General features: G+C 32.6%; 2 protein-coding genes across 3 annotated transcripts; both read right to left on the bottom strand.

Annotated features, from left to right (window-relative positions):
• Positions 1-6,671: 6,671 nt before the first annotated feature.
• On the bottom strand, positions 6,672-8,921 carry LOC129299774 (heavy metal-associated isoprenylated plant protein 37-like). Of its 2 annotated transcripts, XM_054938245.1 has the most exons (4): positions 8,904-8,921; positions 8,716-8,808; positions 8,532-8,607; positions 6,672-7,978 (listed from the first exon to the last, which is right to left on the bottom strand). In XM_054938245.1, the coding sequence occupies exons 2-4, from the start codon at positions 8,752-8,754 to the stop codon at positions 6,906-6,908; spliced, it is 1,188 nt and encodes a 395-aa protein (XP_054794220.1). In that variant the 5' UTR covers positions 8,755-8,808; positions 8,904-8,921; the 3' UTR covers positions 6,672-6,905. The 2 variants fall into 2 exon arrangements, with proteins under 2 accessions (XP_054794220.1, XP_054794219.1); XM_054938244.1 differs by lacking the exon at positions 8,904-8,921 and having other exon boundaries at positions 8,716-8,854.
• A 4,153-nt stretch (positions 8,922-13,074) lies between these two features.
• Positions 13,075-17,491, bottom strand: LOC129299773 (uncharacterized). Its single transcript, XM_054938243.1, is given in 3 exon segments — positions 13,075-13,286; positions 13,402-14,604; positions 14,606-17,491. Coding segments are annotated over 2 exon segments (2,841 nt in total). The 5' UTR covers positions 16,699-17,491; the 3' UTR covers positions 13,075-13,286; positions 13,402-13,856.
• Positions 17,492-17,957: the final 466 nt, after the last annotated feature.

Here is a 17,957-nt window from a genome sequence, read left to right as displayed (position 1 = left end):
AAGCACACATTGTGTAAGATGATGTTCTCTGCAGATCAACGCAGAGAAAAAGAGATTATAGTACAATAAAAAAAAAATTCTTGCTAGTATTTCTCTTTTCAAAATTGAACGATTCTTTGCATTTTAATTGACTGTCAAGCACATCTTGGGATAAAACCGACCTAATCATCTTTGATGATTTGCTCTCACTGGGTCTAGAAATATTATGCACTTTGATATGACCCTTAGTTTCTAATTTTTGCTCGGTTCCCTGGTCTTTAGTTTCTTCTTTTTGCCCGGTTCCCGTGGCCTTGTATTTAAAAAATAAAAAGTAAAAATTGACTGTCAAGCATGTTTATCAGCAGCAGCCAGGCCACTCATAGCAGGTCTTAGTACTTCTGTTCAATGGTCTAATTGCTGGTTTGTTAATTAGACTGGTTGATTCTGTAAAATTATTAAAACGAATCATGCGCAAGGAAGAAAGATACATTCAATACAGATGACATCTTGAAAGTTCAAATTCAAACCTTAAATTTTGAATATAATTGGGTCCCTAGGCTTTGTTAAATTCTCACTAGTCCGTTTCGGCCATAGAAGGCATGTACTCGCCTCGACTCTGCAATGCCAATGCTTATTGCCCTGTCATTCATTTATGGATTTGGATCCCCTCATGCGAGATAAATGACTCTCACGATACCAAACATGGAATATGGACAAATTATAGCTTAAGTGGTGGGTCTCACCTGAATGGCTCCCACAGAATCCGTGGGTCCCACATGCCTGTTTTCATTTGTTTGAATTGTTTTTTTCCCCCCTCTTGTGGCATTTTTCATGTTTTATCTCCCCACGTTGATTCGAAATCGCCATTTGACGTGTTCGATGATCTACGATAACTGTGCTTTTCTATGTGATTAACTGTCTGGTAGTGCAGAAACATGACTTTCTACTGTGGCTGTACTTCACAGCCTCTGTAGCAAATACAAAGAAAGAAAAGTCAGTGGTTTACCTCAATCTGGCAATGGAGGTGAGTCACTCATGCTGCCATCTTACTTTTGGTTCATGATAAATTTCTTTGGTAAATCCAATCCGCAACAATTGACAGAATCAATTATTAATAGACATGTAGTGTGACCGTTGGTCAAAAAAATAAAAAAGGAAGCGTAGTGCGACCCACTTTTAACATGCTACTTTTCCTATCTGGCGTCTCTTCTTCTTCTTTCTCTCACTCTTCCTTTCTTGGTTAGTCATTGAGCAACTCATGCCAACTTTTGACAGTCAGATTTGTTTGCTTGATTAAACTTTAGCATCCAAAATTAGAATATTAATTATATAATGTTGAAATTTGATCTAAACGATTCAAGAACCAGGCATGGAAGAGAATGAGAGGAAGGAGAGAAGCCATTTTCCCTGGTTTTCTGACACTAGGATTTGCCTAGAACTTGGCTTGTTTCATGACAGTGGGAAATTACAGCCATGGTGGTGGTTTTCATAAGTGCCTGGCTCTTGTGATGTTTTCCTTTTCTCTTCTCAATCCCATGAACCGGCTTGGAATGTCCCATTCAATTTGTTAGTTAGTGAAGATATAACATTAATACAGTTAGAAAAGCTACTGGGTTAAGAATTCTGAAACCTTAAGGCGGCATAATGTTACGGAGATTTTCTTTCTTTTTATTTAGCCATGTGCAAATTCACTGAATATTTGTGAAGCATTTGGTACGTTGATCATGTGATTTACATGAGAAATACTCTCTCAACCAACGTTATCAAATGCTAAAACCATGTAGGCATGTTCACTAGTGGAAAAACGTATCTTATTAGTTGTAAATGACATGAAATTATGAAATTTTGACTTGTAAATATTAAATGTTAAATTGGACTAGTACATTATGTAATTTCACTTGTGAATATGAAAGTATAACTTGTAAATATTAAACTACTAAATTGGACATGAAAATGAAACTACGTGACCCGTAGATAAGAAAGTTAAAAAATGAATGTTTATAACTTGTAAATATTAAACTATTAAATTGGCCAGTGCCCATCAGTCAATACAAGCCATCAACAAGTGCTCAAATGATCAAATTTCAATTAACGATTAGTTGTCCTAGTGCATGTACTGCTCTCTCTTTTGCTTAGAAGAAGAGATTCCGAGTTTAAACATGATGTTAGACATGTTTATATTTGTACTCTCTCCTCTCCAAAATACTTTTTCTGTTTAAAAATATAAAGTATTTTTTAAAGCTAAATGTTCAAAAATATAATGTATTTTTTTATTTTTTAAAAGTAATCATTATTTTTTTTAAATACCCTTTTTAAATAAATCGATTTATATTAATTTTAATGTGGAACATTTTATTAAATAAGAGTAAATATAAAAAGATAAAGTTAGTTTGAAAATAAATAATTATTTTATTAAAGATAAAATTTGGTTAAAAATGAGTTATATTTTTTTAACGGAGAGAGTATAAGTATTTTTTTTCAACTAACTTTAATTCAAAATCTAAGCAACTTAATATAAGCATTTTTTTAATGAAAATCTAATATAAGCATTTTAACTCTTGTATTTGTTAACCTAGATAGCTATGCAAGTATAGAGTACTTCAGTAATTGAGATTAGGGGTAAAAAAAATTATATATTTTTATGAAAATAAAAATTTTATTAATATGTGATTTTTTTAAAAAAATTACTTATATTTTAAATCAAAGAGAGCCCGTAAGTATGTGAGTCTCTCTTTCTTGAAAAGATTTCATCCCAAAAAGCAAAAAACAAAAAAAAAAAAACAAGGACTAGGCTGGGATGAAATTAAAAAAAAAGTGGTCAGTAATTTTATTTTTTTATAAGGCATGATCAATAAATTTTGTTAACTAATCTATGGGTAATTTTCCCATTATCAAATGATTGTATGAACTTCTACGAGTCCATCGAATTAAGATTTATTTACATAAAATAATGTCTTAAATAATTTTTAATATAATTTAAAATTAAGTGAGACAATTTTTACTTTTAATATATTATTATTATTTAATACAGATACATGAATATATAAAGGTACATTTAAATATAAATGGAAACCGCTGTAAATATGGGGACGCTTAAATTCAAATTAAAACTTTTGGAAAAAAAAAATATAAATATATGCATCGTAAGAATAAAAAGTTGTAAACTTTTTTTAACCTGTGAATAGTGAATACGATGTGTTACCGTGTTAGGGCTAAATCGATGAAAAAGGCGTAGGGCTCATGATGATGAACAGTTCCACTTGGAGAGGAAAAGGTTTATTCTTTTGATGCCATTATTGTTCTTGGAGTGTGCAATTTTAAATTTTATTGATATACTACGAGAGAATTATCCTGAAACTCCAATAACACAATTAAATCTCATGAAATTTATTAACACCTGAGAAAAAATTAATAAGTAAAATTGTTAATAGACTATATAATGTCTAAAATATGTTGTATAATATTTGTATGTAATTCTCCCTGTATTTTCCTATATTAGAATCTCCATTCTTGGCATTTACGTTTTGTTTATATATGAGTAATTGATTTAACTACTTAATACTTAGTTTTCAATTCTCAATAATCACTAAAAATTATATATATATATATATATATATGTAAGTAAAATAAAGAAAATCATTTCCAAAGACCTAATAAAAAAGTTATTTACAACTAATGATTAATAAAAAAAATATTAAAATAAAAATATGTATTTTTTTTAAATAAAACTTTTTATAAGTTATCTCCTTTATTTAAAAATTTAAAACATTTTTTAAGAGTTATAAATTTATAAATGTAACGTAATTTTATAGTATTTTAATATATAATTATTGTATTTTTTTAAATGCCTTTGATAAAAGATCTCTTTATAAATATTTTAGAATAAAATACTATATTAAATAAAAATAATTATAAAAAATTATGTTAATTTAAAATAAATAATTATTTTATTATGATGTAAGATTTAATTAAAAATACTTTATATTTTTAAAAAAAATCAAATATTATTTATAAATAAATTTTTTATCAAGTGCATACGATTAATTTTGAATGAAAAATATGACATCATAATACAAGACAACACCCTAACATAAGGAAAGGCGGGAAGCAACAGTTATAGCCGTTGTGTATTTCAAATTCTTTAACCCCTTTCTAGCAACAAGAGATGGCTACTAAGCTAAAAGACAGATTCAAAGTTATATTATGGGACATGAAATTAAAAATATATATACATACTTCATGCTTATATTGGGATTCATGACTTGGTTTCTCTTTACCATTATTTCTTTCCATTAAAACTCTAAGGTGTTTAAATTAAATTTTAATGATATAATTTTTTTTTTGAACTATCTAATCTAAATAATTAAATCCAATCTAAAAGTTTAGATCCATAGCGTTGGCCATATCTTGGGTTGAGATTCAGGGAAGGGAATCTCATTCAAAAATAAATGTGATTTTTTTTTGTCGTTAAATGTGATTTATTGAGATAATCCATTTATTTTAATTCGATTATGATCTCAATAATTAAATGTGTTATATTTTTATTCTCTTTTTTTAAAATCCATAAATAAAAATGAATATTTCATTTTAAAAAAAATTATCTGCATTTTATTGATCGTAAACATAAATTAAAATACCAACTACATATAATGGGTAAGCAAATTAAGTCTTCTTATTTTGAAAAAAGGAAATAATTTTCTTATTTTTCCCCCAATTTGAAAGATAAAGTTGTTCATTGGATAAGGCCACGGGCATATGTGGCAAATGATGATGATGATGATGATATATCCTATTGCCAAGCCACCCATCATAAGTACTTAATTATAGTAGAATTTACTAATTTCTCAGCAACAAACCAATATTTAAATTTGTGTCAAGAGAGTTATTTACGTTTAGTGCCCCATCATGTTGTGCTTCAAATACAATTACCTCTAATATAAAATATAAATAAATGACAATAAAATTTTTTGAATTACATGACTAATAATCTAATCTTTTAAAATATTAAAATTTTATTGAAGTCTAGAAGAATTTCTGTATTAATAAATTTTAAATTAAAAGATATTTTATTCTTATTAATAACTTGTAATTTTTTTAATTTTATAATTTTTTAAGTAAAATTTATTATTCTTTAAATAAAAATTATGACTGGAACTTATTATTTTAAAAATTTATTTTGTAATAATAATTACACTTAATTTATAAATTTTTTAATTATTGTAACTCACAGAATAAAATTTATTATTTTTTAAATTAAAGTTGTTATTAATACTTGTTATTTTAAGAGAGAAATTACACTTAACAAATTATAATTTTTTATTCAATTCTTATCATTTACAGAATAAAAGTTATTATTTCTTGAACAAAAATTATGGTTGAAACTTGTTATTTTCAATAACAGTAAAACAATCTTTTCATTTTAAAATTTATTAATACAAAATGTTTAAAAATTTTAGTAAAATCATGACATTTTGAGAAACTAGCTTATTATTTTATATAATATGAAAGGATTTTTTTTATTATGTTTTCAAAATTATATATAATATGAGTGATAAAAAATACAAAATTTATATTTCTTTCGTTCAAAAATATAAGAAATTTTTTAAGGAGTTGAATGTTTAAAAATATTTAATCATTTAAAGTGTAATCATAACTTTTTTTAATAATATTTTCATTAATAATGACTTTATATTTATTGCAGGGTGTTTGATAAAAATAAATATAAAAAGATACAGTTAGTTAAAAGTAAATAATTATTTTATTAAAAAATAAAATTTAATTAAAAATATATTATATTTTTATACGAAGGAGTAAACATTATGGAGTGTACGTGTACAACCAAACTGGAATGTGGTCCTAATGTAATGTGTGGGTTACTTATAACATAAGCATTCCTGAACTGCAGTTTTAAGCACGTGGCATGCGCGTGCTCATCCACTTAGCGTGCGCTACTCTACAAAAAAAATTGAAAAGATATGCCCATTGTCAACTCAACTGTTCCAACCGAAGCCTGCTCACAAAAAACAGCAAACTTGTCTGCAATGTCTTCGTGAATTCCCAGAAAAATAATATACCATCATCTACAAATTAACGCCTTTGTTTAATGCCATAAAAATTTCAATGACTAACATCACTCACAAATTGCAATTCTAAACCAAAAAGAGAATGTTTCCTGCTTCACATTGAAACTCATCCAAATCCTAAAACCATGGTTTTGGTGGAATCAGCAGATATCTAATTGTGAAAACTATCATTTTAGTAGTTTTCAAGTAAAGCTAAAAAATTTGTGTTCCTCAAACCACAAAGTTCTGTTCCATTAGTGTCTGCCTCTTTCTGTATATACTACATAGTTCGCTTGCCCTCTAAAATAAAATTGAGTGAATTAAATACATCTCTCCTCAAATTAGGTATTGAAAATTATACTGATCAAAATACTAATTTAAAAGTTAATTAAAATTAACTAAAATTAAACCGTGGCCAGTCACAAACAAACCATTTTATTAAATCAATAAAAGCACTAATTTTTCAACTTGCCGGCTACTAGACAAGTTAACCCACATTTTTATACTAAATTTTAAACACATTTGTTTTTTAATTTTCCTTGGTGCTTAACGACTTTCATAGCTTAGAAAATTAAAGTACCAGAAACATTAAAAAGACAAGTTTTGAGAAGAAAGCAATGGACTGTTTTTGAAAAAGGGGAAAAGAAGGGCAACACTACATCTCAGATTCACATCCACATCAAACTGAACATGATCCAAACACATGCATCTCTCACGCACTCTTTCACTCTAAAAAGTTACAGTCAAAAGTTACAAGCTGAGAAAAGCAGGTAAAAGGAACTGTTCAGGTCAAACACCATGATCTCATTTGCTTTTTGCCTTGCTTTGTTCTTCTCATGACTTTAAGATTCTACAATTTATGATTTACATAACTGAGCAGCTGCTGTTAGTGTTGTCATCACTGAACATATCAGCTGCACAGTGATCTTCCCCAAAGTAATTGGGTAACTGATGATGAGAATAACTGGCAATGGCAGGACCGTATGTATTATTATTGTAGTTGTAGCTGTTGTTCCAGTAATATCCAGTGCTAGGAGGAACAAATGGAGCCCTCTGATACATCATCTGGGGTTGCTGCTGCTTCATGTTCATCATCCATGAAGATGGATGATTATTGTTATTAAAACCATTCATGTTCATCAGAAAAGAAGATGAAGATGGTGATGGGTATTGTTGATTTGTGAGAAGACCATCATTTGGCATGATTCCTGAAGAGGGTCCTTGAGATCCAGGGTTGGACTGAACTTGAAATCCTCCAAATCCAGAACTGTTAGCATTGTTATTTAAATTTCCACTAAAACCAGCAAGACTCATCATAGAACCTATGTCACTGGTAACCCTTCTGGGTTCACCAGAACTGAGACTTTCACTACCCAGATTGGCATTACTGTTCATTTTCAGAGCAGCCACGGCTTTTGGATCAAAGCCTCCTTTCCTGCCACCATTGGCATTATTGTCATTGTTTGCCTTGCCACCACTGTTGGAAGCAGTTGAATTCACGGGTCCAGCATTTTTCTTTGCACTCTTTACAGCACTAGCTGGTTGCTGCTGCTTGATCAAATTCAGTTGATTAGGCTTCTCACTTATAAACCTTTGCCCATCACCATCATCATAGTCTTCCTCATCATCGTCATCGTCTTCGTAGAACTCATCTTCTTCAGAACTACATGCAGGGAATTTGAATTTCTGCTGGTTGTTGAATGCTCCAAGCCCCTTGTTAACCTGTCCTTGTTTTTGAACCTTCTGGTTCTTGTCATTCTTCACACAGTTGTTATTGCTAATGTTGTTGTTCTGCTTCTGCTTCTGATTTGTTTTCTGTGACCAAAGTTCTGCGTATTTACGAGCTCTCGCCAGTTTCTTGATCAATGTGGCAGAATCAACACTTCCTGAAACTGTCACTTTCTGTTGTTCTGCATCTACCTGTACTTGATAAACACCTGCAAGTGCAAGATAATGTCCCAAAAAGCCTAGTGACAAGGAGAATCAAACCCAAGGCCAAAGTATAAAACCATGCACCATAATCTCTCCAAGAGAACTGCACAATCCACTGGGATCTTTCATCCTGATAATGTTGAGCATTTTATGATTTTTTTTTATTTCATAACCTTAAGGTTATCCACTTACTATAGCAAGATCAAACTATAAGAATAAACTGTACTTCTCATGAAAGGCATTTCCCAAGTCTACTTAATGGACTAAGTCAAAATGGGTATGAATTATGTACAATATTCTTTTTTAGGACTAATGCAGCTTGCTTCACTAAATTGTGGTATGCTTGTTATATTACAAAAATGTGACATAAAGTGACTTTCATCAAACAAAGCTACCCATTTTCTTTACTTTGTCCGCACAAATTCTTCTCAAGCAAACATAGAAGCAAAAATATTGCAGACAAGAAAAATAACAGTGATGGCAAGGGCAGTAAATACTAAATAGTAAAGACAAGACTTTAAACGGAAAAACAGCAAAAGAAGAGAAGAAAGTGAGGACCTTCAATTTTCTGAAGTAGTTTCTTCACTTTCTGCTTACATCCATCACAGTGAATGTTCACTTTGAGAACACATGTCTGCAGAGAAAGAAAGAAAACAAAGACAAGGAACTTAGAAAACAAAACAGAAAGATTCTCAAGGAAAAGAGGAAAACCAAGGTTGAGAAGGCAAAGAAAAGGAAGGACCTGGATTTTGAGGAGCTTAAAGTCGTCTTCTTTAGTCATTTCTTCAGTGCTCTTAGGAACAGAACAGGTCTTCTTTAGTTTCTCTCACTAAGGCTATGAGAATTGGGGGCAAAGGTGGTTAATATTTTGAGAGTTTCCGAGAATTTTATAGATTCTATGAATTTTATTTGTAGAGTCTAAATTCTTACCGCCTAGCTAGCCAGTAGCTGCCGCCTTTCTTTCCTCTGGACAAACAAAGCTCTCAAGAGCAGACAAAATAATGGCACATGGGTCCTCCCCTATATTAAAAAAAAAAAACAAATAAAAACTCACCTATCAAAATATTTATTAATATTTTATTGTTAAGATAGGAACATTTATTTATTTTTTTAAATAAAAAATTTGTTTTATTTGCAAATAATTTTTTTGTCGGTGGACGTGAGTTTCCCAAAATAAAATGCCTAGCATTTGAAAGTTGCAAATTATAAACATTTATACCAAAAAATTAAACTTTAAATCGCTATTAATATACTATAATAAAAGAAAATTTATTATCACTATAAAATTACTATAAACTCACTATTTACATATTACATGGGCATGCCATATTTTTTTTATAATTTAAAATTTAAATGAGTTGAATTTTAAAAATTTTATGACATGCTCATATCTTAATCTAGTGTAAAATATTAATATTTATGACATGTTATTAATCTGTTAATTTATACTCTTTCTATTCAAAAATATAAAGCATTTTTTAAGGAGTTGAATGTTCAAAAATATAAAGCATTTTTAATCTGTTAAGGTGTAATCATTATCTTTTTTTTAAAAGTGCTTCTATTGATATTGACTTTATATTTATTGTAAGGTGTTTAATAAGAATAAATATGAAAAGATAAAATTAGTTTGAAAGTAGATAACTTTTTATTGGGAATGAGATTCAATTAAAAATATTTTATATTTTTTAACGGAAGGAATATATATACATACATACATATACATATATATATATATATATATATAAAAGATATAAGAAGAGGTAAATATTATAAAAAAAAGCTTTAAATATATATATATATATAAAAGATATAAGAAGAGGTAAATATTATAAAAAGAGCTTTTAAAGCTTTCAAGACAAATCTCCTCTCACATTATCCTGATTAAAATTATGTTTTGCCTAAAACCCAAAGTTTCTAAACACGTGTATTTGTTTTGATTATGAAAACAAGATTTGATCAAGTAGTTTTTTGAAATTGAAATATCAACCTGGCCATTGAAAATTAAACGATGACACATTTGATTTTCTTTCTTAGGCTTTGACCACCAAGAACTCTTAACTTTTTGGTGAATGGTATATTTAAAGAGTTGATGGTTGATAAAATAAATATAGCTGATTTCATTTAATGAGTCAAGGCTCATTGGTTATTGTTGTATTCTTCATTGTCTTTGTACATTTTCATTGAAAGTGAAAGACTCTTCATACTTTGATATTCAGATAACCCGTAGAGTTAGATTTGGAGGATCTTTGGATCCCCCCACCTAATACTATGAGAATTGACATTGATGGATTGGTCTGGAGCAATATGGAATCGGCTTGCAATGGAATAATCCAAGATGCAAAGGATGAGTGGATCCTCAGCTTGAAGAAAAATCTAAGATCATTTTCACCTACTATAGTTGAGATTCTTACTATCAAAACAGGATTTGAAATGTGCAAAGCACAAAACCTTACCAAAGTTTATTTATAATTAGATTCTTTGGAAGCAATAAATATTTTATCAAAAGATAATAACCTAAATCATCTTTTTAGATTTGAAATTGAAGAAGCTAGAGTGTTGTTTTATAATGATTTCATTTGTACTTACTAATTGTTTAGGCATAGTTAGAGATAACTTTCATCTTTTATTCGATAGATATGGCTAGTATAGTAGGGCTTAACTCTCTTTGTTCCTTTATTTTCTCAAGCTCTACTCATTATCTTATTTCAAAAAAACAAAAAAAGAGTTGGGTTTGGATCCTTGTTGTATGGAAGGCAAACCCATCTTCAAGGGTAATATGAACTTGAAGATGAAGATGATAGTAGAGGAGGAAGAGACAGATTTATTTAATAGATATCTAATTATATATTTAATTAGGAGCAGGTGGAGGCAAGTGTATTGAATAAATGTCTAATTATATGTTAAGGCCAAAATGAGTAAATTTAGTAAGTAATAAACTAATATGTTAAATAAGTCAACTCATCAAATCAACACATTGTATCTCAATTAAAATGCATTCTCATGAATTGTTGATTTATCCTCATATGAAAATAGGGCTATCTAGTGATTGGATATCTAGATCAATTTGGTTAAACTAGTCACTCATTATGAATTTGAAAATCGGGAGAGTTGCATCTAAAGATCAAAAATAACAATTATTTACAGAAAAAACTAATAACAAGTCTCATTAAAAAAATAAATACATTTTTCATTTTCATAACAATTTATTTTATATTAATCTTTATTTGTGAATAATTATCTTTTTAAGTTCTTAGATATGATTCTCTCTTTAAGACTCCCGGTGCTTTAATACAAAGAAACTAAACATCCTTTGTGTTTAGGACTAAAATGGAAATGTGAGTTTAACATGACTGTCAACCTAAATAAGCCTAACAAGTAGCTTAATAGAGTGGAACAAAATGATCATTAATGAAGTTTTATTAGAAAAATGGATAATTTTATTTAATTATTATTATAAATAAATTTATATTTGAATTAGTTATAATTATGTTTTTCCCATTTTAGGGCTTAGGGAAGTGACAGAGTAAAAGGACGTAGGAAAAATTAAGGAAATTTTATGATAATGTTTGTTGTATCAAATCATTTTATCATCAATCCTTGAAATTAAGAGGTCAAGAAAAATAGGTTTAAGATGAATAATGATAGTTAAAAGGTTATTCTAAGCCATTCTACTACTTTTAAAAAATTATCTCAAAAATAGTTTAAAATTTATAGCCAGCTAATTCCATTTCATTCCATATCAGGAGGAGAAAACAACTTTCAAACACAAGTAACTGAGATTTGTTCAAGCTAACCCGAACAAGTCACCAAGGAGGGGGGAAAAAAAAGAAGGCCTTCTGATGTTGTTCAGTGCAATCTCTGTCTTCGAACGTACTTCCCTCACAAACTTTTCATTTTCCAGAGGTTTCTATTTCTTAGAGTACACTTCACATTAACAAACTGATGTCACATTCTGCAATCTGGAAGCACGCAAATCCACAGAGAAACAGAAAGCAAAAGACGATGATCCGTAAGGAACAGCTAATAAAATTGAAGATTACTAAATCAAAATAAATTCCTCCTCGGATTTCAAGCATAATCTGTATCAGTACAAACTTGTGGAGATGAACATTTACTGCTCTCTGTATAGTTGCCGATAAAAGATGGAAAAAACAAAAAAATTGTACAAAAGTACATCAAGCTAGCTCTTTGCTGATGCCCAAGTTCAACAAAAGAAGGGTGAACCTTTCAGTAACATCCATTGGATAAAACAAGTTGAGAAAAAAAAAATGAAATTTGATGTCCTGATGCTGCTTGTGTTACCCCAGTTTTACAAGAAATCAGAAGCAGGTTCAAAAGTAATGCAAGAACAGTGAAGCTAAAGGAGGCATGAAAGCAAAACCTAGCAGAGCTGAAAAACGGACAGATTATAATCACCCAGTTTCTCCATTCCCTCACGGCGTTCTCAAATTCTTTTCACTCTAAAAATTTCTTTAAAAAGATATTTGAAAAGGCTATGCTATTTTTTTTATACTAAAAAAAAAAAAGCTATGCTTGAATATGCACTAAAAAGAACAAAAGTAGTTTTCACTTATAATATGATGCACCCTAATTGTGTGATACATCAATCAAGCTTCTGATACTTCGTCCTCAACAGTCAGCACGTCATTTATTTGCTAGATCAGTGTAAGCAAAATATGATTCTATAAAATTTTAATTTTTAAGGACTCCTTTTGGTCACTTCTCCGAAAGTGAAAGGAGATTTTTAATAAATAGATATCTAATTAGTTGCATAGTAGTTAAAGCTAGTTATAAGGAAATGCCAACACCTAGTCATTGACAGCACTTGATTGTGATACTCATGTCATCTAAATCTTCATTTCTGTTATGAGCTTATGATCAATTGTACCGTTGTCAAATCTCTTATGTAAAGCGTATTTTTTAAAAATTGCAAAATTCAAATGATTTTTCAAATCTGATTCTCACTTTCCAATATCCTCCTGCTTCAAATGACAAAACCTAAATAGAAGAAGTAAAATAAGAAACGATTCAGCAAACTAACTTATCTTTCAGGAGCTGATACATTTTAAAGGCATTAAGAGATGCATATTTCTGCGTTCAGTTCTCACTTCAAATTTAGCTTTCAATTATAACATGCAAGGACATCAAAGTCAACAAAGTTATTGGATCTGAATGGTCTCGGACTTTTTGTACAGATTAGTTCTAAGTTTATACGATAGCATGAGATGAGCTCTTAACTTTACACAGAAGCTGCAAATCCTTTTGTATGTAACAGAAGAAAATTGTTTACTGAGAGAAGTTCCCCCATAAAATCTGTCAAAAAAAAAAAAACCATAGTTTTGTCACTATTAGCAGAAGACAAATACAAGTCAATCAAGCTATTGGATTTGGATCGTCTCATACAGAACAGCATAAGATGAACACTAACTTTGTACAGAAGTTGTAAATCCTTTCGTATGCAACATAAGCAAAATGAATACCGATAGAGGTCCTACTTCTATCCATACATCTTGCTTCATGTACTCCCTGACTTCCCAATGTTGTGAAAAATCTCTAAAGCCAACTCTACAAGTTGTTGGCCAGAAAAAAAAAAGGGAAAAAAAGGAAAAACTCTACAACAAGTTCAAAGAGGAAAGTCAAAAAAAAGAAAAGAAAAGAAAATGTAAGCAACAAAAAACATGAATTAACAAATTCACCCGCTGGCCTTGAGTGGCTTTGAAGTGCAGACAAGAAATCTTCTATCTGGCAGCATGCAAATGATCACCAAGCCATTCTTCAAGCAGATTCCACCAGCTAACTTGCCGGAAAACTGCTCACAGATAATCTATTTCATGTCCAGTTTCCAATATTGAGTAAAATACCAGCAGCTACTTTGTCTTGATCTTACATCTCAGGACCTTCTTCAACAGCGGGAAGACCGGCTTCTTGAATAAATGATGGGTTAAGAAACTTGGCAACAAAAGCCCACAATTTATACACATCCTCAAAATTAGTCAGAAAACTGAGTGATGCTGTTACAACTTCAACTCGTACAAAGCCACCTTTTCCACCTTTTCCATCCCGACAACCATTCTCCATTGGCCGGCAAAGAGATGTTTCTTCACGATTCAAAGCCCCATGACGATTTCTTGAGTTATCAAGAATCCGTATGTGGCTCAGGAAACCAAGACCAAGTGAGATTCCTTCCTTCTCAGCCAGCTTTTGAACAATCTCAGGATTAATTAATCCCCTTTTTCTGTCCCTGATATTAAAAGCCACCGCTGCACCTCTTTCATATTTAATTTTTGGGCCATAGATGTGGACAAGATTTGCTTTGTCTTCCCTGTCAACACCAGGCAACTTCAGTTGCAACAAAGAGGTGACAAGCCAATTTATCAAAACCCGAAGTCTAAGTGTGGTTTTATTGAGGCCAAGCAGATTAACATGATCCAAATGCCGGCATATTATATTTGGTTCCCTCCTGCCCCAATCCTGTTCATCACCATCTTCTCCATCACTTGTGTACTGTTCATCATCATCTAAGCTAGTTGCACATATGTCCCCTGTTTCCGATGTATGGCTAAGATACTCTTTACGGTTATCTTCCATGCTAAATGACACTCTTCTACCCTTGTTATATGATTCATTCTCTTCCAAGCCAAAAAAATCTACCACCACCATATCGATTCCCTTCTCTTCTATCAAGCAATCTAAATTCACCTTCAGTTTCCCTTCTTATGGCACTCTCTTTAAGCTCACTGGATATTTCAGAGATACAGCCATTTTCAAATCGGTGATGCTGAGCAACAGAAGGTGAATTATTAATTCCTGATCCTTTTAAAGGGACATCTTGTACGGATCCAAGATGAACAACTTCACAACTTCCAGGCTCTTCCTCGATCTCACTGACATACAAATGTTCAGACCTTTTACCATTTCTTGGAAACTCATTCGCTTCAGCAATATGTTCCTCTTCAGGGACCTCTTTTACCTGGTCTAGTTCATGTGACACTGATAGCACAGCTGCATCAAATGAAAGCATGTGATGATCATCATGAGGATCATGATTTCCCACTTTATCATCATACATGGGGCTACCATATGTTTTGGAAGTTAGCTTAGGAGGATGATGCTTTTGATTTCTCTTTCCATTGAACCAAAAGGGTGGAAGAGGAGAAGCTATCTTCTGCTTATTCAATTGACCAGCGTGGTCAGATCCCAGTGGACTTTGTCCCAAATCAATCCAATAAGAGTTGTCCGATGACTCATCTTCACTGAAGACAGGGCTCTTCATCAACTCCCCAACAGAAACACTCTCAGTTTCTTCAAATATAGTGCTAGTTCCATCTCTTTCAGAACTATCCTGATCCATTTCAGTCTCAAATACTTCATGGACCTGAGCAGATGTATATGCTCCAGAAAAAGCAGGCAACTGTGATCCCTGACGAGTTTCAGCAGTTTTATCACCTATCCCAATGACTTCATCCTCTTCAATCCCAGTCAATTTGTCCAAACCATCAACGGAGTCGCTCAAATACATAGGAAATTCAGGAGTGATCTTCACCATTCCAGAGCCAGTACTCCCTGACTGATTTTGAAGGCTTGCCATAACTGATTTCTTGATCAGAAGACATCCAAATCCCGTGGGATCATACCCAAACACCCTGTAAAAAGATGTGATTATAAAATCAGGCCGGAATAGAGACAAGCCAAGGGAATCCATGTCCTTGGGACCCAATGATCCTGCATCAAGCAAGACATGCCAGTTGTTCTGCTGGGCTAGTGCCATCCACTGGTAAGAATATTTAGCCCCAGTCACTCTAGATTGAACAGGGAACACAAAAAGACCTGTTGCGGAGTCCTTCTTCCTCCTCTTCTTGCTTGAAATCTGTTTTCTCAGATCAGTGGAACAGAGTTTGAGGGTTGGCCATTTAAACCATGCACTATACACCTTAGCACCCTTCTCCTTGGCACACTGAGCCATCCAAGCCACAGACTGGCTCTCATGGTCGAACATGGTCAGCAGTTTTTTGTTTGTTTGGAAAGGGTATGATTCAGCCAGCAATTTGAAAGCTGATCCTCTGCTAACAGTAAATACAAGGCCATACTCATTCTCAGGTATGTTCAAGTAATCCATGATTCTAGTCTTTATATCATGTTCCACGGTTCCCTTTTCAGCACCACCATAAAGTGCATGATTACTCAAATTTGCAGTTATCTCAGACAAACTAAATGTAGAGGACTCCCAGTAGTGAGTGGTCTGAACGAAAGAGAATAGTCCAAATCCACAATAATCAAGGCATACCTTAGGGGACAAGTGCGAATATTCATCCGACCTCAACTGATCGATCTTCTCCGATGACTGGTATTTGGGATACATTGTGAGGAACTTGTTGAAGGCTTCTTGGAGAGTAGGGATTTCTTCCTCGGACTCAAATATGCGCTCGGCGGCCAGTGCAGTGGCTCGTAGAAATTCACGTTGAGCATGAAGCCTGGCAAGTGACCGGGATCTCCCAAGGCTTTCGTCATTGTTTTCAGGCGATAAAGCTTCCATGTCTTGAGATATGACGAGTTTCCCATCTTCTGAAGCTTCTTCAAGCGCTTCCCTTAGCTTGTTTTCCTGCAATTTCCGGAGAATTGACGGGCTTCTCCGCATATCAACGGTCGATTCATCCTTCCGTCTGCTTTTCTTGTCCTTGAGCAGAGCAGCGCAATGAGAAATGGGCTTCCATAGTGAAAGGTGCATGATCGCCTCCTCCCACGAGCAACACGAGATGAAAATCAGGACGTGGACTTAACAGTTGAAACAAGACGAGTAAGAAGGCTCAGACCATTTGTAACAAATTTAGGTTCAGAACCTAGAACGCCGAAATAGAAGGAGAGAAATATGTGACCCGATCGTAATAACTGAAGTGGATCACCCAAAATTAGAGAATTTTACTACTGCAAAAACTCTCACAAGGAACCAACTTGACTCGGCGTTTTAGATGAAAGCCCAGAAAAAATAATGTACAGAACCCAGAAGAGGTTTCAATACCCAGGAAAAGAACGAGGTGTGGGAGGAAAACCAAGAAAGAGAGAGAAAGTCAAAGGCTCAAATCCTATAACCCAAACCAGATCTCGAAAATTTGCCGAACAGTCCGTGGCTCCGTGAAACTCGAAGGAACCCCGTAAAGTAGAAATCGCCTCCACCCACAATTAAACGACACTGATAACAAACGCTTAACTTCTTCAATTCTGGAGGCAAGGACGAACTCAACAAAACACCGGACAGAGCTCAGAGACCCATCTTCTTCCTTCTCTTCACCGCAGCATAATTAAAGCGAAGCCCTTCACATCGAATGCTCTTTTTCACTGAGAAAGCAGTAAACCCAAAACATGCCGGTTTTGATTTCTTCACTGTACGATTTCTTCTTATAAGATTGAGAGAAAAAAATAGTGAGAAAAGGAAAAAAAAAAGGAAAAGAAAAGGACGCAGAATAACCCCTGCTGCCTCTGTTTCTTTGACCCGCAAACCCAAAGGCCACACAAAATGGTGACTCCACAGTCTGCTTTGGCTCAAGAACCAACCTTCAACAAACAGGAAGAAAGAAAGGACATTTTGACTCTCACAAAAAATCAAATTGTGATGGCATTTAATGATATTAATTAAATTCAGCCTTCATGTTTACCCACGTATTAAATTAAAATTGATGTTTCCTTGTCTATGTTGAGTGGGACCCACAGGAGCCTCCTCCGTGCTGTCATGGCTAAAGTCAAATAATCTGTTGGCTTGTAAAAGTTGTTCTCTGTCCACCTGGGCAAACCCCCAAATCCTATATACTGAGGTTTGGATTCATAATAAATCTCAAATACTAATCATATTAATATCTACCATCCAGGTTCGGAAGAGTTCGCTTTAATTATATTTCCATTCAATTATTGTCATCATTGCAACTTGCCAAGGAGTAGTGTTATATATTTGTTGTTGTTAAAAATATATTTTCCTCATTTTTTAATATGAGA

The sequence above is a fragment of the Prosopis cineraria genome, unplaced genomic scaffold (genome assembly GCF_029017545.1).
Source record: "Prosopis cineraria cultivar Desert tree isolate PC_DT_omini unplaced genomic scaffold, ASM2901754v1 PC1292, whole genome shotgun sequence".
Classification (NCBI taxonomy): domain Eukaryota; kingdom Viridiplantae; phylum Streptophyta; class Magnoliopsida; order Fabales; family Fabaceae; genus Prosopis; species Prosopis cineraria.
This window is presented reverse-complemented; position numbering and strand designations above follow the sequence as displayed.

Bases quoted from the DNA above. Each gene is read 5' to 3' on its own strand.
- LOC129299774 (XM_054938245.1), bottom strand. From the start codon at position 8,754: ATGACTAAAGAAGACGACTTTAAGCTCCTCAAAATCCAG. The intron at 8,608-8,715 runs GTCCTTCCTTTT...CTTTCTCTGCAG, and splicing joins TTAAGCTCCTCAAAATCCAG to ACATGTGTTCTCAAAGTGAA. The intron at 7,979-8,531 runs GTCCTCACTTTC...TTGCACTTGCAG, and splicing joins ACTACTTCAGAAAATTGAAG to GTGTTTATCAAGTACAGGTA.